At 42.2% G+C, this 21,748-nt stretch overlaps 1 protein-coding gene across 1 annotated transcript; it reads left to right on the top strand.

The window, feature by feature from the left end:
- The first annotated feature begins 1,161 nt into the window (after window positions 1–1,161).
- On the top strand, window positions 1,162–19,984 carry LOC112111330 (DNA topoisomerase 1). The gene is made up of 4 exons (XM_024206711.2): window positions 1,162–1,382; window positions 8,201–8,294; window positions 15,237–16,205; window positions 19,714–19,984. The coding sequence occupies exons 1-4, from the start codon at window positions 1,335–1,337 to the stop codon at window positions 19,878–19,880; spliced, it is 1,278 nt and encodes a 425-aa protein (XP_024062479.2). The 5' UTR covers window positions 1,162–1,334; the 3' UTR covers window positions 19,881–19,984.
- The last annotated feature ends 1,764 nt before the right edge of the window (window positions 19,985–21,748 follow it).

Raw genomic sequence — 21,748 nt, 5'->3', positions numbered from 1 at the left:
AGTCCCTGCAAGTAACAGTTTATTTAAGTCTAGTTTCAGAAGGCAGTGTAGTTTAGTGGTATGAACTAAGGCAGTTTTCCTGAGTTCTAAATCCTACATCTGTCACATACTTGCCATAGGTCCTAGGCCAAGTAATTTAGGCTCTGATCCTACAAAGAGCTCTGCGTGCAGGAACCTGGATGGAAGTAAATTGTCAAACTATGCTGAGAACTTTGAGACAGAATTTATGTCCTTGATTGTTCAGTTTCCCCATTTGTAAAATATGGATAACAATGTGTACTTACTTGACATGTACTCTGATAATTATTAGTTAATGTTTGAACATTGTTTTGAAAAAGGAGTCCTAGTGTATGTTCTATAAATGTTAGAAATTATCATTCTAGATAGTAACACTGGATACTTCAGGGGGTTGATTCTGTGCATACAGTCCTAAAACGTAATTGATAATACTTATTTCATTTAGCACTCTGTTTAAAAGTGTTTTTCTAATATCACTATAACTAGTTAAGGTATTTTTAAAATGTCACTGCACCTTCACCTGTTATTGCAAGCTATTTAGACTTTGTTATGCATTGTGTTCATATTTCCAAGCAAAAATTTAATTATATGACATGCTCCTTGCTAATATACTGGTTCCCTGCAAAATTAAGATCTAATCTTGCACAACACTTAATACTGGAGGTAGTAAGCCCTCTGTTTAGTAGTTGGTGTTCTGCAGGATTGAGGCCTTAGAAAACTACACTGAAAAGAGCGAACAATGTCTTGTTGGAAAATCTTTGTCTTTACAAACGATCATAGCCAACCTTCTCTCCCGTTCTTTGGATGCTTTAGGACTGGCACTTAGTCTATACATGGGGCCGGATAGTCCTGTGCTGTGGCTGAAGCACAAGGATGTGAAGTCATGACCGCAGTATCAGGACATAAGTCCTCTTATCCCTCTGCCACCAGGCTGGAGGGAGTATGCACTTCCCAGTACCCAATAGGACCCCAGCGCTTCTCCTGTTTCGCTGGACGTGCTCTTGGGCAGCTCCCCCCGCTGTGAGAGGGGTCCGGTCCCCTCACAGGGAGTGGGGGCTCCTCACTTAGGTGGGGCTGTCACGCGCATGCTGCCAGCAGCACCAGCGCGCGCGGCGGTGGGGCGGGGACGAGGGGCTGGCTCCTGTGGCGGTGGGCGGGGCAGATGGAACGCGGCCTGCCGGGGGAGGGAGGCTCTACACCGAGGCCCCGCCCACGCCGCGGGGACACGCAGAACGAGGCCCCCGAGAGGTGGGTACGTCTGCTGCTGGTGCCGCGTTTCCCCGAGGCGTTGGGGGACCGGTTCGGAGGACACAGACATGGCGGCCTCCTCGCTGCTGGGCTGCGGCCGGGCCGTGACTCGCAAGGTAAGCGGCGGGGAAGATGCTCTCCCGTGGGCGGGGGTAGGAGAGGCGCAAGCACCTGTCCCCACTTGGCCGGCTCGCGTTAGCGGCGCTTCCCGTTCAACTCAACACAGGGCTGTGGCTCCTGTCTGGGGCGCATGCGCCAGAACTCAGCCACGCCCTCTCCCCGCGCGCACTGTCTCAAGGGGCCACTGACTTCTTGGGTAGGGGCGCAAGGACAGTAGCCATTGCGCATGCGTCCGGGCTCAGCCGCCACTCCACTGCCCCGGGGTCAGTTTTCCTGGCCGGGGGAAGAGGCGGGGTGGGGCTAGTGCGCATGCGTCATGTTGTCAATGCTTCACCTTCCCAGAGGGAGCCTGTACACAACGGGGGGGGTGGGGGTGTACCATAGGTGCTGCGCATGCGTCTTTGGGCGTGGGGTGGGTGCGGCTGGGCGGGGCTCAGCCTTTTGCTCACCCCGAGAAAGGAGCCAGAGTCTGAGGCTGCTGCCCCTTATGCTGGGCAGGCGGGGCAGTGAGGCCTCTCCGCTCTGGGGCCCAGGGTGGCCAACTTTCCACTAGCACAAAACAGAACACTCTGCCCCACCCCTCCATCTCCTCACCCCCCTTGCTCATTTTCATGGGGGGGCTGGGGATGAGAGGTTGGGGGTGCAGCAGGGTGCTCTGGGCTGGGATCAAGGAGCTTGGAGGCCAGGAGGGGGATCAGGGCTGGGGGAGGGGGTTGGGTGCAGGCTCTGGGTGGCACTTACCTCAGGCAGCTCCTGGAAGCAGCGGCTTGTCCCCCCTCTGGCTCCTATGCAGAGCTATGGCCAGGCGGCTCTGCGCACTGCCCCCCCCAAACTCCCATTGGCCACGGTTCCCAGCCACCCAAACCAGACACCTGGCAACCCTACATGGAGACCTGCCTGCATGCAGCAGTGCTGTGGCTAGGAGCATGGAGCTGCCCTGTCCCTTTGTGGCCCCAGCCAGAGTGGTGTGGCTCAGTGCCCTGCTGTAGACAGGCTCCAGTGCAGAGGGAGGCCTATCTGGAAAATGTGTCACTGCAAATTTTCAAAACATTCCAGCTTGTTTGCCTGGCAGCATGCCTCAATATCCAGGACTGCTGTTGTCCCTCCTACCAGAGCCCAGGCTTCATATCTGGTCATGCCCACACCACAGGAGAAAGGTGTGTCTAATACAGAGGTGGGCAAACTACGGCCTGTGGGCCACTTCCGGCCTGCGGGACCCTCTTGCCTGGTCCTTGAGCTCCCGGCTGGGGAGGCTAGACCCCAGCTCTTCCCCTGCTGTTTCCCCTCCCCCACAGCCTCAGCTCAGTGCACACCGGCACAGTGCCCTGGGCAGCAGGGCTGTGAGCTCTTGCTGGGCAGCGCAGATGCCGGGCAGTGGCCTGATCCAGTGTTCTGTGCTGTGCGGTGGCGTGGCTGGCTCCAGCCGGTCGGCATGGCTTCCTGTCCCAGTGCTCTGGGAGGCGCGGCTGTAGCTCCGCCAGCCACTGGTGCTCCAGGCAGCGCTGTAAGGGGGCAGGGAGCGGGGGGGTTGGATAGAGGGCAGGGGAGTTTGGGGGGTGGTCAGAGGTCGGGGCGGTCAGAGGGTGGGGAGCAGGGGGGTTAAATGGGGGCAGTGGTCCCGGGGGGGGGGGACAGTCAGGAAGGAGGGGGGTTGGATGGGGCGGCGGGGCGCAGTCAGGTGCGGGGGTTTCAGAGGCAGTCAGGGGATGGGGGGGTGGATGGGGTAGAGGTCCCGGGGGGGGCCGTCAAGGGACAGGCCGGGGTTGGATGGGGCAGGAGTCCTGGGGGGAGGGGTGTGGCGTCAGGGAGCAAAAAGCAGGGGGAGGTCGGATAGGGGGCGGGGGACGGGCCAAACCTGGCTGTTTGGGGAGGCACAGCCTCCCCTAACTGGCCCTCCATACAATTTTGGAAACCCGATGTGGCCCTCAGGCCAAAAAGTTTGCCCGCCCCAGTCTAATACTTATTAGCCTTCCTCGTGAAGACGAGGCTCAGGCAGACTGGGCTTCGTTTGATGCAATCTGTTAGAATGGTGCTTGAAAATTGTTTCAAACATGGCTATAAGCAGACTTGGAAGGATTAGATTTTTACCAATAAATGTCAATATCACTGTCCATACACAAACAGATGAAAAATATTCCATCGATAATAATCAAAATTTATAGATAGGGAAAGTAGGAAAAACGCTGCCTGAGAACTTATTATAGTCAAAAATCCAGTGATTTAGACTTTTAAGTTAGGCTTGTTACAAATGGACTAGTGAATGAATAATAACAACAGGTCTGAGTTGTTGATTTAAAGATATCGCTTCTCAGCTTTTTTTGGCTAAGATCAATTATAGTTCTTGACGTGATGTTGACAATTTGTGTTTTAATTGTTATAAAACTTTAAATTTTTAAGCTCAATATCTGCTGTTATTAAATAATTATTGTTTGACTCCACCCCAGTTTCCTGCAACTGTGAAAATTTAAATCAATTAATATAAAAATTAATACAAATAAAAAATGCTTAAAAATAAACATCAATATTATCTGTTAAAATTATATATATAAAAAAAAGAATTCTGCCAATCCTAGTTATAAGCTCTAATATGCAAGGGCTTCTCTGCAACGAGTCTTAAATGTTTCTACACAATAATGCAAGAAACAGCTCGAGGTGAAAACAAAACTCATGCTTCAAAAAGTAAACTGACTAAAATTGGCATCAGGAAGAAAATCCTACACACACATACTGTACCTCATTTTACATTTGACTGTGTGTGTTTATATTGATTTTTGCCTTTCTTTAACAGGTAGTGGCTACTGTCTGACACTGGGCTAAATACGTAGGTAGATAGTCCATGACCAGATCTCAAATTCTGTTCCATGTGCCTCAGAGATGGACCTGGTCTACACTGCGGGGGGGATCGATCTAAATTGCGCAACTTCAGCTACATAAATAACGTAGCTGAAGTCGACATACTTAGATCTACTTACCGCGGTGTCTTCACAGCGGTAAGTCGACGGCTGACGTTCTCCTGTCGACTCCACCTGCACCTCTCGCCCTGCTGGAGTACCAGGCCTGGTCTACACTTACCCCCCAATTCGAACTAAGGTACACAACTTCATCTACGTGAATAACGTAGCTGAAGTCGAAGTACCTTAATTCGAACTTACCTCGGTCCACACGCGGCAGGCAGGCTCCCCCGTCGACGCCGCGGTACTCCTCTCGTATAGCTGGAGTACCGCAGTCGACGGCGATCACTTCCTGGTTCGACTTATCGCGTCCAGACAAGACGCGATAAGTCGAACCCAGAACTTCGATTCCCAGCCGCCGAACTAGCGGCTGGGTGTAGACATACCCCCAGAGTCAACGGGAGAGCGCTCGGCGGTCAATTTATCGCATCTAGACGTGATAAATCGACCCCCGCTGGATCGATCGCTGCCCGTCAATCCAGCGGGTAATGTAGACAAGCCCATAGAGTTGGCAAAAAAGTACTGTGTATCTTTAGGCTTGGAAGGATTAGATTTTTATCAGTAAATGTCAATTTCAGTGTACACGCACAAACTGACAAAAATATTTCTATTGATGATAATAGAAATGTACAGATAGGCAAAGTACGAAATTATTTATTAAAGTAAGAATTTATTAGTTAGATTTCAGGATATACTTTGTATATTTTGATGTGTGTTGTTGACAATTTGTGTTTTAACAGTTATAATGCTTTAACTTTTTGAATCTCAACATTTACTGTCATTAAATAATTATTGTCCGACATCCCTCAGAATTTCCCACTATTGTGAAAATTTAAATAGATAAAAATGTTTTAAAATAAACATTACTATTATCTGCCAAAATTACTGTTTTTTAAATTGATTTCTGCCAAACCTATGTATCTTTTTCTACCAAAACAGGATTGTTCACTACTGCATACTTTAAGAGTGTAGCCCACAGTGTCAACAAATATTTGAACTTTACTTGCTGTTTGCTTTTTCTGTGTTTTTCCTTTTAGTGCAACATAATATAAACCAGGACACAGTATGGCAGAATGTAAAACATGATCCAATATGGCCAAAAATGTCATTCTGGAAGGAAACAGTGTAAACAACAAATAATTGCTCTACAGAATAAGACTATAATTCTTGAATGCATACTGGGCAGCATTACCTTGACCCTTCTGGGAAAATGGTTAATTGGTTGCAGGGGGGAAGCCCTTGAAACCTTTCGAGCAGAGATGGTTCAGTTTTGTCTAAACTAGAAAAAAATGAGTACCTGTATTACAGCGGCTGCACGAAACAGCTTCAGCTTTGGCCTCGAGGGGCATTTTTATAATTGTATCATGAAATTTGGGTCTAAGCATTGTTATTGGCTGGCTGCTGCAGTACGGGTACTATTATTTTTTTCTAATATAGATGCTCTCCAGAAGTGTAAGTGCAAAAGGTTGTGTTTTGTGAAATTTCTTCTTGAACAGAAAAGGAGTAAAACTCAAAGGTATTTTCTTTGGACTCAAAATTTGGATAATGCCAATAATGTTAGTTTTGGAAGAGCATTTTGGCCCTTTCTGTGCTACATAAATAACTGAGTCAGAGGTTCTGGTAACAAAATAGTTGTCCCCTGACCTGGTTTTACAGTACGGTTTAAAATTTGCAGAGTGAGCTATGGAAAGCCATGAACATGTGAAATTTTTAAACTTGTAAGTGCTCCATAGCTGTTTTCTTTTAAATGAACATGAAATTTGCTACTGTGTAAGTTAAGGAACACTAACAGGTTTTTTAAATTTTTAGTCTTTCCCCCCTCTTTCCCCCCAGCCGTCCTAAAATTCCTAAACATTTTAAAAGCAAGGATATAAATAGTGAAGGGTAGGTAAATAAATACTTAACTGTATTCACAGTTCATAGAATCTTACAGATGCATGTGTAAAATCACATTGTCCTGGCTCAGAACAGTCCTAACTGCCTGCATCCAGCTTCGATATACGTATTTCATAATCACAACTTTTGAGAAATTTTTGCAATAGTTGTCTGCAAATGAAAATGTGGTACATTTTATAGACACATTGGAAACACTCTTCTATTCTGGCCGTAGTAGTCGGGGTTGATGGTTGGGGTGTTTGTGTAGAATTGACTGGATGTAGGTAGATATGTGGTCTGTATATGAGTGGTAGGTGTTGGTCTCCAATTCAAAATGGGGAAGGTGTAATGGGATTTCTAATCCATATAAGACGCATGGATAAATTAGATTGGATTTTTTTGCCCCTCCAATCTTCCCCCCCCTTCAAATTCCATCTAATATTCCATAAGGTGTTTTTGGAATGTGTATTGCGAATAGACAATGAAATGTGGTTGTGATGGAGGAATGTTGTCTGGCCTATATACGAGAGAGTAAAAAGCACAATTTTGGTGTATCAGGCTAATAATGTTGAGGGGACTGAAGGGGACTCCAGACCATATGAAGCAGGAGAGTCGTGACTTAATAGAGTTTGTAGCCTGGACTGGAACTGCATAAGGGGGAGCTGGTAGAAACCCCTATATTTAGGTTGCCTTAGGGTCACCAGATTACATGAACAAAATATCAGGACACATAGGGGGGCAGGTCCGGAGCGCCACCAAAGCGCAATTAAAAAAAAAAAAGCCCCGAGCCAGAATACGTCCGTCAGAATGCGGGACAAACAACTGAATATCGGGACGGTCCCGATTTTATTTGGACGTCTGGTCACCCTAGGTTGCCTAATGCTTTCCATTTTAGAGAATGTAATGGATCCTTTTTGCAGCTTACCAGAAACCCTGACCATTACAAAGAACCTGGCCTGAGTTCTGAACAAGCAGCAGATACTCTGCTGCCAGAGCAGCTGTTATGAGAGTAACCAGGGCAGTGGAGAGAGACTGGAGCTGGATTCCCTCCATAACTTCTCTCCAGACCCAGCTTGTGGTTCCAGTGTCTCATGCCACATACCCTCCTAGGGGCACCTTTATTGTAGGAGCCCTTCCACCTCCCAGGTGGGAAAAAGAGAGCCAGACTGGGCGCCATCCAAACCATGACCTGGATGCAGCAGTGCTTCTGTGAAGAGCTCTGTATAGCTTGAAAGCATGTCTCTCTCACCAACAGAAGTTGGACCAATAAAAGATATTACCTCACCTACCTTGTCTCTCTAAAATCCTGGAACCAACACTGCTTCAACAACACTGCATACAGATTGATGGTTGTTCATGCAACCTTGACTTGGCTTCCTTGTGCATGTGCATTAGGATCTTGCAGTTACATGTTAGCTCCTCTTCAGTGCACAGCTTGGATGTGCAAGGAGGACAGATAACGGTATTTCTAGCAGTTCCCAAAGTGTGAGTGCTTGGCTTTGCAACCTAACTAATGTTCTTTTAACATTTTTGTATTTAATATAATGTAGGGTGAGTGGGCGTCATGAGGGTTTCTGGTCTATAAAATCATACTGTAAGAGATTCTATGAGCAGAGTGTGTTTAACTATCTAGCTTTACCTGTTTCCTTCCATACTTTTAAATATTTGCTTAGTTTAACTGTATTATTCCTTGGTGTAAGTGGTATACACAAATAGCATCAGTATTTTATCTGTATAATTTAGGAACAAGAATTTCTGATTATAGTCTCTGCTGTTTCACAGAAAGCAAATCTGTGAGAGGAATCCCAATGAGATAACCGTTCCACCATCACCTTTGTACTGCATCCAGGGAATTCACGTCAGTCATCCCTCTTTGCATCTTACGCAAAACAGTAGTTAACAGTAAATCAGAAGAACACTGCAGGTGAAAAATCAAAGTTTTATCTAATTAAAAAAAATAAGAGATTTGTTTGATTTTAATTTTGCAGACTCTAAAGCTAGAAGCATGGGGACTCCGAAGCCTCTCTCCATCTCTTTCTCTCTGCACCAAATCAGAGGGCTCTAAAAAAGGGCAAGAAAAGAGTAAGATATTTATTTTTCTTAAATTGATGGTTGTGTACATTTGTCATGTATATGAGCACATTAAAATTGGTGCACAGCTAATAGAAACTTCATTTTTCATTTGGTATTTAACAAGAAGCAATTTGAATGGTTTTTTAGTCTGTGGAATGTCCACATTACAAATTTTGATTTTTTCTTCTATGTCATGTAACTATTTATACATCTTAAGGGGAGGGGCAATTTTATCGATTTTGATTTTCATCTTAAACATAATCCATATCAAAGGACTCCCAGACTCTGGACACCTGTGACATACATTTAATACTCCTGGGGGAATTCTGCACCACTGTGCAATGCAGAATTTTGCAGAAATTAACATACGCACAGAATTTCCTTTTCCCCACAGAAATGGGCTGCATTGCTGCTAGCCGCAACTAAGGACCACTGGACCCAGCAGAACCCAGCCTGCACATAGAAGACATTGCTGGCGGGAGGGAGAGGGAGCTAGAGGGTTCCTGGCAGCTGCAGTTCCCAGCATGCCCTGAGGGAAGGAGAGAGTGGCGCAGAGGAAACTCTGTGCAAGCCTGGGACTGAGCATCAGGCTTTCGCTGTCTCTGGGGGGGGGGGGGGGGGGGGGCCGGGGGGGGGGGGGGGGGGGGGTTGGGCTGGGGGGGCCCCGGGACGGGGCTTGGGGAGGAAGGGGTTGTGGGTGTCTGGCCCCCTGGCTGGGCTTGGAGGGGCAGGAAAGAGGGCAGAAAAACAGGAACTGGGTTGTCATAGGGGTTTCTTTAACTCTCTACTCCTGAGGGAATTTTTGTGTGTCTGTATTGTTATAGACATACTTGCGGACAGGTATTTTGAAATACATTACCAAAATAATTGAAACTGGTGCGATTATGTAGTGTTATTTTGACAAATAAAATTTGCAGAATTTTAAAATATTGTGCACCGAATTTTTAATTTTTTGGCACAGAATGAACCCAGAAGTAATTTAAAAAAAAAAAAATACCATAGGACCATATGAAATAGACTGTCCAAAACAACAGCTTCTCACCACACTTCATCTTATTGTCAATCAGCAAACCAATAAAACTTAAACCCCTCACCACATGGAAATTCCACCCTCAACTGCCTCCACCTGCACTAGTGCTTATCAAACAGATGGGCTTTGCCACATGCCCATGTTAGCAAAGGACTAGTAGCAACTGGTTTGTATCAGGCAAAATGTAGACCTATGTATTGTAAGCCAGGGGTTTTGACCCTTTTTCTTTCTGAGGCCCCCCCTGACATGTTATAAAAACTCCATGGCCCACCTGTTTCACAACATCTGGTTTTCTGCATATAAACAGCAGGGCTGGCATTAAGGGGTAGCAAGCAGGACAATTGCCCGGGGCCCCAAACCACAGGGGCACCATGAAGCTAAGTTTCTAAGGCTTCTGCTTCAGCCCCAGGTGGCAGGGCTCCGGGCTTCAGCCCCATGCTGTGGGGCTTTGGCTTTCTGCCCTGGGCCCCAGCGAGTCTAACGCTGGTCCTGTTTGGCGGCCCCTCTGAATCCTGCTCATGGCCCCCTGGTTAAGAACCACTGTTGTAAGCCAAACATTTCTTTCCTGCCCACCCCAGTGCAGCCAATACACCTCAGATCTTACCTGCAACAGCTAAGCTATTGGATTTTTTGGCCTCAGTTTAGCAGATTGCTGGGATCCCAGTATGAAGTGGCTTTGGCATGTGGACAAAAGTGACTGCAATGAGTCTCCAAAATTCACTTTTCACCTGTAACTAGAGATGGGTATAAACTGTAAAACTTGGCTCTGGACTTCAAACATTCCCCTCAGAGCCTGGGACATTGGCCTCTGGTGGGTTGGGGTGTAGCCCATTATAAAGAAAGGTACTATTTGCAAGATAATGTTGGTATTGCACTAGCACCTAGGGACCCCAGTTATGGATCAGGGCCTATTGTGCTGGATGCTGTACAAACATGGAACAAAAAGCAGTCCTTCCCCCGAGGAGCTTGCAAACTAAGTAGAATACAGATCTGGGTTGGAACTTCGAAACACTCAGAAAGCTCAGGGGTATTTGGATCATCTCTGCCTGTGACCTAAGTCAGAATCTGGATGTAAATTTCAAAAGGAGAGAACAGGATAGATTGATTTTTAAATCATGGACTTTAATCATGATTCAAATCCGTAACCAGAAAACCTTAATTTAAATCTTGGATTTTAATCTTGTTTTGCATTTATACTTTTTTAGTTATTTTCCTAAAGAAAGTGATTCTCATTGGTTGGTAACTATTAAAACATGTTAATTTGCATTTAAATATAGCCATTACACTAAATTTAGTGCTTTTTGCAAACCAGGAGGATACACTATTTCTATACATGTTTATTTAATCAATTATGTAGCTTAATTTATATTTATTTGGATTATTAATCTTTTATCTTTCGTTAGAAAAAGTTTAATGATGCATTTCTTCTTAGATTATGATTAATTTTTCATTTGGGATTTGTATCAGGCTTTATTTGGATGGAAATTAAAATTCAATTAAATGCACAAACATTTTTAAATAGTTATTATTAGTTAAATAAAACTACCTTTTATGTGCTAGAGATGTAAGAAAAAAATATTTATCAAAACATGTTTTGCATATAAAACTAACTTCCTTATTAAACAAAGGAAGCATTATCTGTAGTTAGTGTATTCAACTGATTGTTTCTAGGTTACCAGTCCTTCAAGATTTTAGAACTAGTAGCTCTCATCCTCTCACATCTTGTTTTAGGATTGGAAGAGGAAAACAAGCCTTCCTGTTTTACTAATTACAGAAATTGGTTTCTTAACTTTGAATGAACTAACCATTGAACTGAACTAGTTGAATAAACTGAAATAAAGAGTGCTCTCTGCACTTGGAGAAGAGGCCACTGCTGTCAAAAGCAGGTTCAGCACTTCAGACTCTCATTCCAATTGCTTAGCCAGTAACTTCCACAAATTCAGTGATTTGACTTTCTTTAAAACTTGGCAGCAAATGCACTGCTTACTATTATTTAAATGATTGTATAGATTCTAGAAAGTTTAGATTTTAATATAGGTGGTCACAATTTCAAATTTAATTTTAAATAGTTTTTTTTAAATAAACCTGTATTTAATTTAAATTTTAAAAATGGATTTTTTTAAAATCAACCGATTCTTATCCACCCTGAAATAGAGACTTTATAAAATGCTGTAATATCTAGATCCTGTCACTTTTTTATCACTTAAAGTGAGTAAAAGTTGAGCAACAATTTCAGCTACATGTTTCTAAATAGAAATTGACCAGACTAAAGATCAAGGCCTAATACTACAAAAATAATTCACAATTGTGGACTTTTATTCCTGAGCATAGTCCCATGGACTTCAAGAGCATGTGCTTGTGGATCCCTTCAGAGAGTTCGGGCCAATGACCTGTATTTTTAATGTTATCATAAAAAATGGAAACAGTTGCTTAAATGCCCTCAATCTCAGTTTAGCATTATTTTATGAAAATACTGAATGGGATTTTATGAAGAAGTGGAAAATGGTAGTATCTGATCCATAACAATCATGTTGGTTGCTTGTAATTTAAGCTTTATACATGCACATGTATTTTAGACCCAAACTTTCCAATAGGAGGCTAGGACTGAGCATATCTTGTTAGAAAATAACATATAGTTAGAACCCTATTTTTATTTGTTCAGACTTGTACATTGCATCTCTAAGTTATTTTCTAGACATATGCAAAATTTAAATAACTTAATAATCAAACATGTCAAAGACAGATTAAAAAGAACCTGCTTGAAAAGATTTCTCCAAAACAAACTCTCCCAATCCCTAACTTTGATCTCTGAAAAAGCTTGGGAAATAAAAGCTTGGATATCCTACCTGAGGGCCTTTGCTGCCTTCCAGTCATTATTGATAATGCTCCAAGAAGTGCAAACTTAAAATATTTTAAATCAATAGCTGCTGCCAGTTACTGGTTTTATAGTATCTTTGTTTTGAAGCATGGTTTTGGTAAAAATATACATAAAACAATAATTATATATGGTACTTTTAGGGTTGTCATCACTGTAGTATCATAGCATCAATTTCTGGAATCTAACTCTTGTAAGTCTCTGGATAGTGTAGAAAAAGACCAATTAGGACATCTTCCTTTGAGTACATGATTATTCCATCCAGTGTATTTTATTGGTAATAAAAATACATGGAACATAGCCTGATTTTTGAGATCCCAGCTTGAGGAGGCTGTGAAAATCTTCTTTGTCTTGTGTGGCAAACCCAGGGCAAACAGCTACAAAGGGGGTAGTAATCAGTCCCAGGGGGTTAAAAAGGCCTCTCCCAAGCCACTGAGGAGAGAGAACCATGGGGAAATAAGGTTCAGCTGGGCAAGGGGTTACTAGGGAACTAATTAGGTTCAGCTGGCTCCAACTGCTTGGGACCTTTTTAAACCCTCCCTGGCGTGGAAGGGGGGGGGAAGAGAGAGTGAGAGAACCAGGGAAGCTGCCAGGAAGTTAGGAGCAGCAAGGCTCTGAACCCTTCCTGCAAGGAAGGCTGCACTCTGTCCCCAGAAGGGAAGATAAACAAGCACAAGGGGCTGACTGAGAAAAGGAATAGCCAAACCCTGTGCTACCTGCAAGGATTTGCCTTGCCCAAGCCTGTGTCTCCAAGGCTAAAAAGGACTGAGCCTGCTGAGGAGAAGAAGGTACTTTGCCACACTTGATAAAATGAACACATTTGTTGTGGAAATCACTGAAAGGGAACAAAAAGGACATTTCCATATTCTACTTTTCTGACAATGAACACATTTTAAACTGGTTCTACTCGTCCTACTGGCTGCTGTTTTCTATCATTTAGAGCCTCTGCTAGTGATACCACTGTTATCTTTATCCTCTAAGTCACTCATGAGGATAATATGTCCATGCCAGCCACTGACAGGGACATGTTATTGGTTCCAACAGAGCCAGTTCAGTTCAATATTAGTTGAGTGCATCCTGTGGTACAAAGCTTGAAGCACCTTAATATTGCTAGTCAAAAAGCTTGTTAATATAGCCACTGACTTTGCGAAAATGCTCTTCTGCTCAGTGCCTAACTAAACTTCTATACCATTAATAATTTGATCGCATGGTTAATGATATATGCTGACAAATATAATATTTCACTCTTCACTGAATTTTAAATCATATTCTTTTTTTCCAGTCTTTAATGATGCCCAGTATTAATGCTCCATTTCAGTATTGCTGCTGCCTTCTTTTGTTCAGTTTCTAAAGACTTCCAGCATGAACACAGCTCCAGCTTTTGCTCTGTTGATACTTCCCCCCCCCCCCGACTCTTGTGTTTACCTTGCCACTTCCTGTGTATTTAGTACAAGATCTTTTTATATTTGAATAAAATTTCTCAAATATCGGTGACAATGTCTGTAGACCATGGTGTCTGGGTTGATGACCCAGTATTTGATTTCGCTGTGCCTTACATACATTTTGTGTCTCTGAAATTATTTTTAAGTAAATAATATCTATATAATAAATTAGTATTTACCTTAAACTACTGTATTTGAAATATAAATAAAATTACCATATTTCTCTTCATGAAATGTTTTTAATTCCATGCATCTGTGACTTTACTGATGTCTTAACTCGCATGTTGCTGAAGGCTTAACTGTACTCGGAATCGCTTATTTCTCATACATCCCAATTAATCTCCATAACTGTAAAACTGGTGGAAAAAGTACGTGTAGAAATAATCAATACCCTGTGATCTATGTGGTACGTTAGATCCAAGTTACGCAGCATGGACTTCCAAGTTATGTGGCAGAGCCACACTAAACTACACACCAAAGTGGGAATCATACAGCTATTTGTGGGAGTAGTGGGACAGGTTAGTAGTGCTGCATGGCAGCTGCCAGCTTTTCCTGAAGCTCTCCCTGTCCTCACAAGAATAGTCTCTGTCACTGGTCTTCCACTCCTCCAGCAGGCCACACAATCTGCCTTGAGTACCTAAGGCCCATGGGTGGGTAACAGTTTAGAAGTTACTGCTTTCTTTCCAGCATCCCCAATCTGGACAGTAAAATTTAGTGGCGGTACCCACCTCTACTCCGAGAAAGAGTGGCGGGCTGGCAATTTCTCTTAGCTTGCTACTGTCCCCAATATGGAATAATCAGAGAGCTGATGACAGGATCAGGAAATCCACTGAAATGTCCATGTGGAGAAATCCCAGCACAGAGAAACAGACAGAGAGGAAGAAGGCAGGAAGGCAAAATAGTAAGTGGAAAAGCTCAAGAAGAGGAAGGGGCAGCATTTTGTGGTTTTATGTAACAATTCAGCAGGTAAATTATAGGGACATTTTTATAACCAGTTACTTTATACTTTATATGAGGTCTTGAACAAGGGAGAGACATGTAGCCATCTAAGCAACATTCATGAGTTATCCCTCTGTTGCTTATGAAGATAGCTATTCTGTTGTGATGGTTATCAAATTGATCACTCAGTAATTATTGTTCTTTGTTGTCTTGTTCTTAGGTTTATATATAATATTTATCACTGTAGTATCTGAGTACCTCACATGCGGTAATGAATTTCTTCTAACACCCTTGTAAAATAGGAAGATATTTTTGTCCCCTCTTTACTGATGGGGAACTGAGGCACAGAGAAAGAAAGTGACATTGCAGAGCTCTCACAAGAATTCAGACACAGCAAGGAACAAAAGCCAGATCTCATGAGAGTTCCAGTTCTAGCAGTAAAGAATGTCTGATGCTAAGTAGAGTTCTTATTTTTACCACTTCAGATTTATGCACAATATAGAAAATGTAGCTGTCTGTTCCAGGGTTGTGCAATTAATGAAATAACACTTTCAAATTTGATTTTTATACCAGAGCAGTTCAGAAACTTAACGTTGGATGTTTAGGATCTCCAAATTAACAGGAGTGTCAGAAATGATAATAATCCTCTTTATGCCATTTCCTAGATGTGGTGGCACCTCAGGAGAGCACCAAACTGCTGGCCACCAAAACAACAGTTGAATTCCCTAAAAAGTTGTTTACTAGTTCTCACCCACCATCTGCAAATAAAGGTGAGACCAAGACCATAACTAGTACTAGCACTGATGAAGCTTTAAAGCTAACGGATGAAGAGGTGAGGAAATTCTTGTCAAGAAAAACTTTGGTAGCATTTCCAGAGAGAGTAACACTTTCCTCACTTGAGGGAAAGGCTTCTATCACAACAAGAGGAGGCTTGAGCAAGAAGTTGGCTGAGGAAGAGTCTTCATCCAGCTCTGAATCAGATTCTAGCTCTGATTCTGATGAAGAAGATAGCGCCGCAGGAGTTTCCACTAAAACCAGAGTAGAGTTTCCAAGACGAGATCCCTTCTTTTTTGAGAACAGAACAGTGAAGGTAATGACATTGGCAAAAGAGAGCTTGTCCCAGAAAGGAGACCGAGAATATATACCTAAGAAGAAGCCCAGACCGGAAATTGAGGTGCCTCACATCAAGCAGATGGAGTCTGGTAAAACAGCAACAGTCAAGAGTAAAATATTAAAGTCAGAAACAAGAGAACCTTCCGTGAAACAAAGCCCAGAAGGGACAGATTTGCAGAAGTCAATCTCAAAAACACAGGCTAAAGACAGCCAAAAGCCAACAGCCGTCAGACTTAAGGAATCTAGGCACTTGGCGGAGCCTCCCATTGGAGCCCCACCAGCAGCAGCACAGCTAAAGGTTCCGCCAGGGCCTCAGCAAGAAGTGGAACAAAAGCTGACTTTATTGAGATGGGAAGAAACCAAGACAAGGGAGGTACAGGAGACTGAGACAAAAGAAAAAGCTTCTCCTAAACTACAAGAGGAGTTTTTGAAGGAGACACCCTTCATGGTAAACACTACAACAGAGGAGGAGATCATTCAAGAAGCTGGAGCTCAGACTGAAGAGCAAGGCACTATACAGGGTACAGCTTTAAATTGTTTGAACTATATTGGTTCTTCTGGGGCTGGGGCTTGAAATAACATTTTTAATTATATCTACAATATCAACTCTTTGATCTGGATTCTCCATATTCTGTTATAAAGCTAGCTGATATAGCACATTGTGGAGGAGATAGTCACACCTTGGTGATAAATTCTTGCTATCATGTACTTATGTTGAAAAACTTTCTCTCTTCTTTTTAATATGCAGCTTCTAGTTATGATGGTGGAAGGAAACATATTTTTTTTTTCATTGTACTTATTTTTTTCTTAAATCAACATTATACTTGTTAACAGATAAGGTAACCGAGCTTGTTCCAGTTTCGAGGGACTGTTCTAGTCGTAGTCTGTTGTCATAAAATCAGGATTTTGTTGCACTTTCAGTAGAACCACATTGAAGACAGCCAGCGACCTGTGCCCAACCTCTGGATTCTCCCCCTTTTCTTCCTGTCTAACTTCTGCATACAAACCCAGTAGCTGCCTTTCTGCTGAGCTGAATGTGCCACCATCCCATTTGCTCAAATGCTGCCACTGTCTCCCCCAGTTTTGCCATACCACAGATTGCAACAGATTTGGGTAGCATAGGAAGATCACAGGAACAGGAGTTAGCTGTGAGACAGGCGGACTTGTAAGGTGAGTAATATGTCAGGCCAGCAAAGGACCCAACAAAATCAATAAGATAGCCTGGGGAGAAAGGGGCACTGATGTCTTTCTCTATCACACATCATGCCTTCCCCAAATCATCTCCCAGCCATATATCTGTATCTTGCATAACCTTCTTGGTTATAACTGATCTCCTTAAACAATTCAGTTTCCCACCCACAAGTTGCATGAATCCCACACCCTCAGCCCCATTGCCAGATACTTCCTGTATTCCCCATAGTCCAATAAAAGGAAAAATTTCTCCATCCCAACTTGTTCAACACCTCCTCCAGCCCATCAGAATGCTAGGTGTCCTGTTTTTGATGTTCAAAAATCTGGCTACCATTTTGCTAGCACACTTAATTTAAAGAACCTGCCTACTTGCAAGGATGAAAGCACAAATAAGGCCTATTTGCAAGATCAGAATTATTTGCAAGAGGCTTAGATGACAAGTAATGCTTTTTGCATGTCAATTTTCAAGAGACAGTGCTGGGCAAAAGGGGTGCAGGTTTTATTTAAAGGAAAAGTCAACCACTAATTTGACCTACCTTCAGAGTTAGAATCCAAGGATATTTCCTCAATATTTTTAAAATACAATCACTGTTATGATTAACCTTGCCAACTTTTTGCTCTTCTTCACAGCCAACGGAAGGCGCTTATGAAAGCTGTAAAACACCATTCCCTACGGTTGTCTATATTTGATGCTTCTCCTCTTTCCCCACAATACTATCTTTAGAGAGCCAAGCCCTGTAGCTTCAGTCACTCCCTTCAGTAGTTAAAACCTAGAAAGTTACTAGAAAATTAAAGGAATGGGTCTAGTTAACCTCTGGTGAGTTGGAGAAAGGCTTTATTCTAAAATGCACTGCTGCATCAAAGTCAAGTATGCACCATTTTCTTAACTAGTTCATATTTTAAACAGTGGCCTGGGTTCTGCTTTCACTCATTAGAGTAAATCTAGAGTCACTTCATTAAAGTAAATGGAGGAGCTACTTCTGGTTTAAATAGGTGTAACTGAGCAAAATCTGGTTTTCATTTAACAATTTTTAAATTGTTGCTGGTCTTTTGCTGGTCTTTTTTATAAACAGAAGAGCAATAGTTAACAGCACTGGTCACAGATTTTGTGTAACCTACATTTCCTTCCTGTTTCTGTATTCTTTCATTTATCTGCAAACACAGCAGCCAGACCAACTTGCAAGACATATTGTACATTTTTCCTACTTAGAAATCTGTACTTTAAATCTGCTTCATCCCACAAAGTGGAATAGGAATGCTAACCATCCATCAAAACAAATGTGCCATTAGCTGTTGGTAAGTAAAATTACCAGCTAAGTAACTCAGAAGTGTACCTCCGACTCACTTAACAAGAACATCATGTGAAAAGCTCATTCTGCTTGAGAGAGAGTGCATATGAAGATTGAAGTATGGGGGAAGAACTCAGGAATAAAGTCTTCTTTTGAGGAACCAAGTGCAGTGCATCGTGGGCAGGAAAAAATGAGATTGTTCTTTCCTGAGCATCTGTCTCTTGACTTAGAAGGACCCTGTCTTGCAGGTTGACTGTACTATTTCCTAAGCTTGCTTATTCTTTGGGCTCTTTCCAGCAAAGATTGCAACACCTGGTTCAAATGTGTATGTAGTGGTTTCTGTTGTTTGTTACACTTGCAAGAGTCTCAGTTATAAAATGCAACAGATACATGTGTTGAAACATATGGTATCACTGCACCAATATAGAAGGATTAAGGAGAAAACACAATGTTCTATTTCTTGCTTGTTTATTTTTCTGGGAGACTGTCCCATTACCAAAAAAACAAATAACTGTAGAAGGTAAAGTTTTTGATATAAAATAAACAAATGCAAACCACTGCATACAAGTGGCACAAACTTTTATTGCTAGATCGCACTAAACTTTCTTTCTGACTGTCAACCCTTTTTATATAAAAGTACAGGCTAGCATAGGGAATACTGTTTTGCTTTTCTTCTTGCTCTGGAAAAGATTTTCTCACAATTTCCCTGTGTGGTAAAGTGAATTGAACAGTAATGTTGTTATAAAAGATCTTATTTAAACTAGTGTAATCTTTCTAAAGTACAAAAATTAATATCAGCTTTAGTATATGTGATATCAGAAATTTAAGCTTTTTATTATTCATTCAGAATTATCTCTTTAGAAAAGAAAGCCAGTGTGAGTGTGAAAAGAATAAAGAGTATACAAGGAATTTCATAATGCGGGAGTAGGAGGATTGAAATATAAAGTCCTTGATATATTTTCTGATACAGCCACAGTTGAAATAATTTGTGGAAATCCTTTTTGTAACTAAGTTTTTATTAGAAAAGATCATCAGCTTAATTTGTTTTAATGTCCTTATTTTGTGGTCTGACATGATAGATATAAGTGTGTAATTAATGCTCTTTTGCATCTCTTGGCTTGTCACCTAATGTTCTGGCTGTGGGGAGAACCAGTAAAGCTAAGTGACATTAAGTATATACTAGGCAGCATTCAAGAGAGACAGGCTCATTTCCATCAACAGTAAATTGTTTGTGTGTTGAAATAAAAGTACTGTTGCTAATGTTTTCCACTGTAAGGGAGTCATATGTTTGGAATCCTGTGTTAGTTGATTCAAGTAATCTGTTGTTCTGTCTTTTCATATAAAGACGTGTGATGTGCTTCCTTGGTATCTTATAAGATACAAACAGAAGTTTAGCAACTTTAGCCTTACACTGTAGCTGCTGACTTTTTTGTTTTTTTCTTCTTAAATGAATGAGGAGTCTCCAACTGTATGGAACTGATGCAGTCAGAAAGAGTGTTATCTCTGTTCTGGCATCACTAGGTTCACTAGTCTTATTTTTGTTCCACAGAGACCAAAACAGCTGCTGCATCTGCACAGGAAGAATTTGATAATTCTACCTACAAGAACCTCCAGCATCATGAGTATAATATGTATACCTTTGTGGATTTTGATGTGGAGCTCTCACAATTCAGACAGCCTCAGCCATCTTCTGGAAGGCTGTCACCAAGGCACTAAAAGAGCCAAGATAAAAACAAATGTTGAAGCCTATTTGAATGAATTGCTCTGACACTGCTGCACTGTCCATATTGTAAAAAATAAATAAACTTGCAGTAACTTACGCTGATGGTTTTGATGAGGTCTTCTTGTCTATCAGAGTCACTTTGTGTTAAAGTCCATTAGCGAGTTACAAATTAGTCACCTTGACTTCTTCATAATTAGCTTTTCTAGATCCTAGTGCATATTGACACAAGATGTAGTCTAAGCTAGGGGTGGCCAAGCCACATGCAGCTTTTTTACAGTTTAAAGTGCAGCTCATGGAGGAGGTCCCCCATTCTCTGCCTATCAGACTGGGGGGAGGAGGTTGGGGCTTCTGCCCTGGGGTGGGGAGATGGGGGTGGGGGCTTCTGTCCTGTGGAGAGGGAGGTCTTGGGACTTCAACCCTATGGGAGGCATCTGTTGGGGCTCAGGGCTTCAGCAGGAGCAGGGCTGAAGCCCCAAGCCCCCCCTCCCGACTGGGCTGAAGCCCCAAGACCCTCCCTCCCCACGAGGCAGAAGCCTTAGCCGCACCACCATGCCGCAGGGCTGAAGCCCTGCTCTGCCTGGCACGCCCTGGCTCTTGAACTTCTGAAGATTGTCGTATGCAGCTCAGAGGGTCAGTAAGTTTGGCCACCCCTGGTCTAAGCTGACTACATATCAAATGTTAGGTATCTGATTCTAAACTTTGGCCTTGATCCTACCCTCTGATTCACAGCAGTGTTTATTTTGAAGGAAATCAATGAATGTGCATCTGTTTGTCCATTATATGCCTCTTTGTATTATTGTTATTTATTATTTATTTTATTACTTTTATTCTGCTAGTGTCCACATTGTGATGTTCTCTTCATACAAGAAGACAATCACTGCTTTAAAGAGTTTATGCATGCTGCATGAAGTGAGGACTAAAGCCTTTGGTTGAAGATGGGGCTATGGTAAAGAATATCCTTGTTGGTAGAAGCATGTGAATATAGATTTTCCTTATCTCCTTACATAACATACAGAGACACTCCTAGAACTTGTAATAGAGCAAATGAGGGGGCACCCATAAAACTGAAAAAAATCAAGCTATTTAATATTTAAGGGAACAACAGTTGGGCAATTCTTAATCCATTACAGTACATCAATTCAACTTTTAGGAGTATTATCTCCAGATGTATGAGAATTGAATATTTAATAATTAAAGCAACAGTGATCGTGTAAATCAATAACTCCTTGTGCTGATAGGCTAGGAGCTTTGGTGCATAGCATTGGGACCATATTTAAATTTCTACTGTTCTTTCAGAATAAAAGTAAAAGTAGCTGTTGGGTCTCACTTCATCTATGAAAAATGTGCTATGATGGGAGAAGAGTAGTCTTCAATTCATAAATCCTGTGTTAATTTATATTGGTCCTAGTAAATTTATATTTTTATCCTATTAGTAATCCCCTTCCATTCACTGGGAAACTACTTCGATGGTTGCCAGCTTATGTGTGTTTAGTTCCACTCTGGTTTTCTTGTTCTTTCTCTTTTAAAAATTAATTGGCCTTCAAGCAATGTGCTTTGCAGCAAACCCAGAATTTTCCATTACCTGCTTTTACTTTTACAAACACTAGAACAAGTTTGGTCAAAGGGAAAATGAAGTCAGCCAGTGGACAATCTGGATATTGGCCACAAATCCCTGGGTGCCATTAATAGAGCAGTTATTTATATCTTCACCCACCAAAACAAATTTTAAAAGCATTTTATAACTGTAGTAAAAATGAGCAAGAGGCCCACATGAATCTGTTGCTCAGCGTTTTAAGTTAGGAACCAAGAGAACTGTTTTCTTTGCTAATAAAATGAATGTAAGATGCACATTAATCCTCCA

This window comes from Terrapene carolina, unplaced genomic scaffold, assembly GCF_002925995.2.
Source record: "Terrapene carolina triunguis isolate 2854851 unplaced genomic scaffold, T_m_triunguis-2.0 Scaffold30, whole genome shotgun sequence".
NCBI lineage: Eukaryota > Metazoa > Chordata > Testudines > Emydidae > Terrapene > Terrapene triunguis.
The sequence above is the reverse complement of the archived record's forward strand: the minus strand, read 5'-3'. Positions and strand labels throughout refer to the sequence as shown.

What these genes read in the sequence shown, in the direction of transcription:
- LOC112111330 (XM_024206711.2), top strand. Translation starts at nt 1,335, where the DNA reads ATGGCGGCCTCCTCGCTGCTGGGCTGCGGCCGGGCCGTGACTCGCAAG. An exon ending in GCCGGGCCGTGACTCGCAAG is followed by an intron (nt 1,383 to 8,200) that starts GTAAGCGGCGGG and finishes TTAATTTTGCAG; the next exon opens with ACTCTAAAGCTAGAAGCATG. An exon ending in TAAAAAAGGGCAAGAAAAGA is followed by an intron (nt 8,295 to 15,236) that starts GTAAGATATTTA and finishes GCCATTTCCTAG; the next exon opens with ATGTGGTGGCACCTCAGGAG.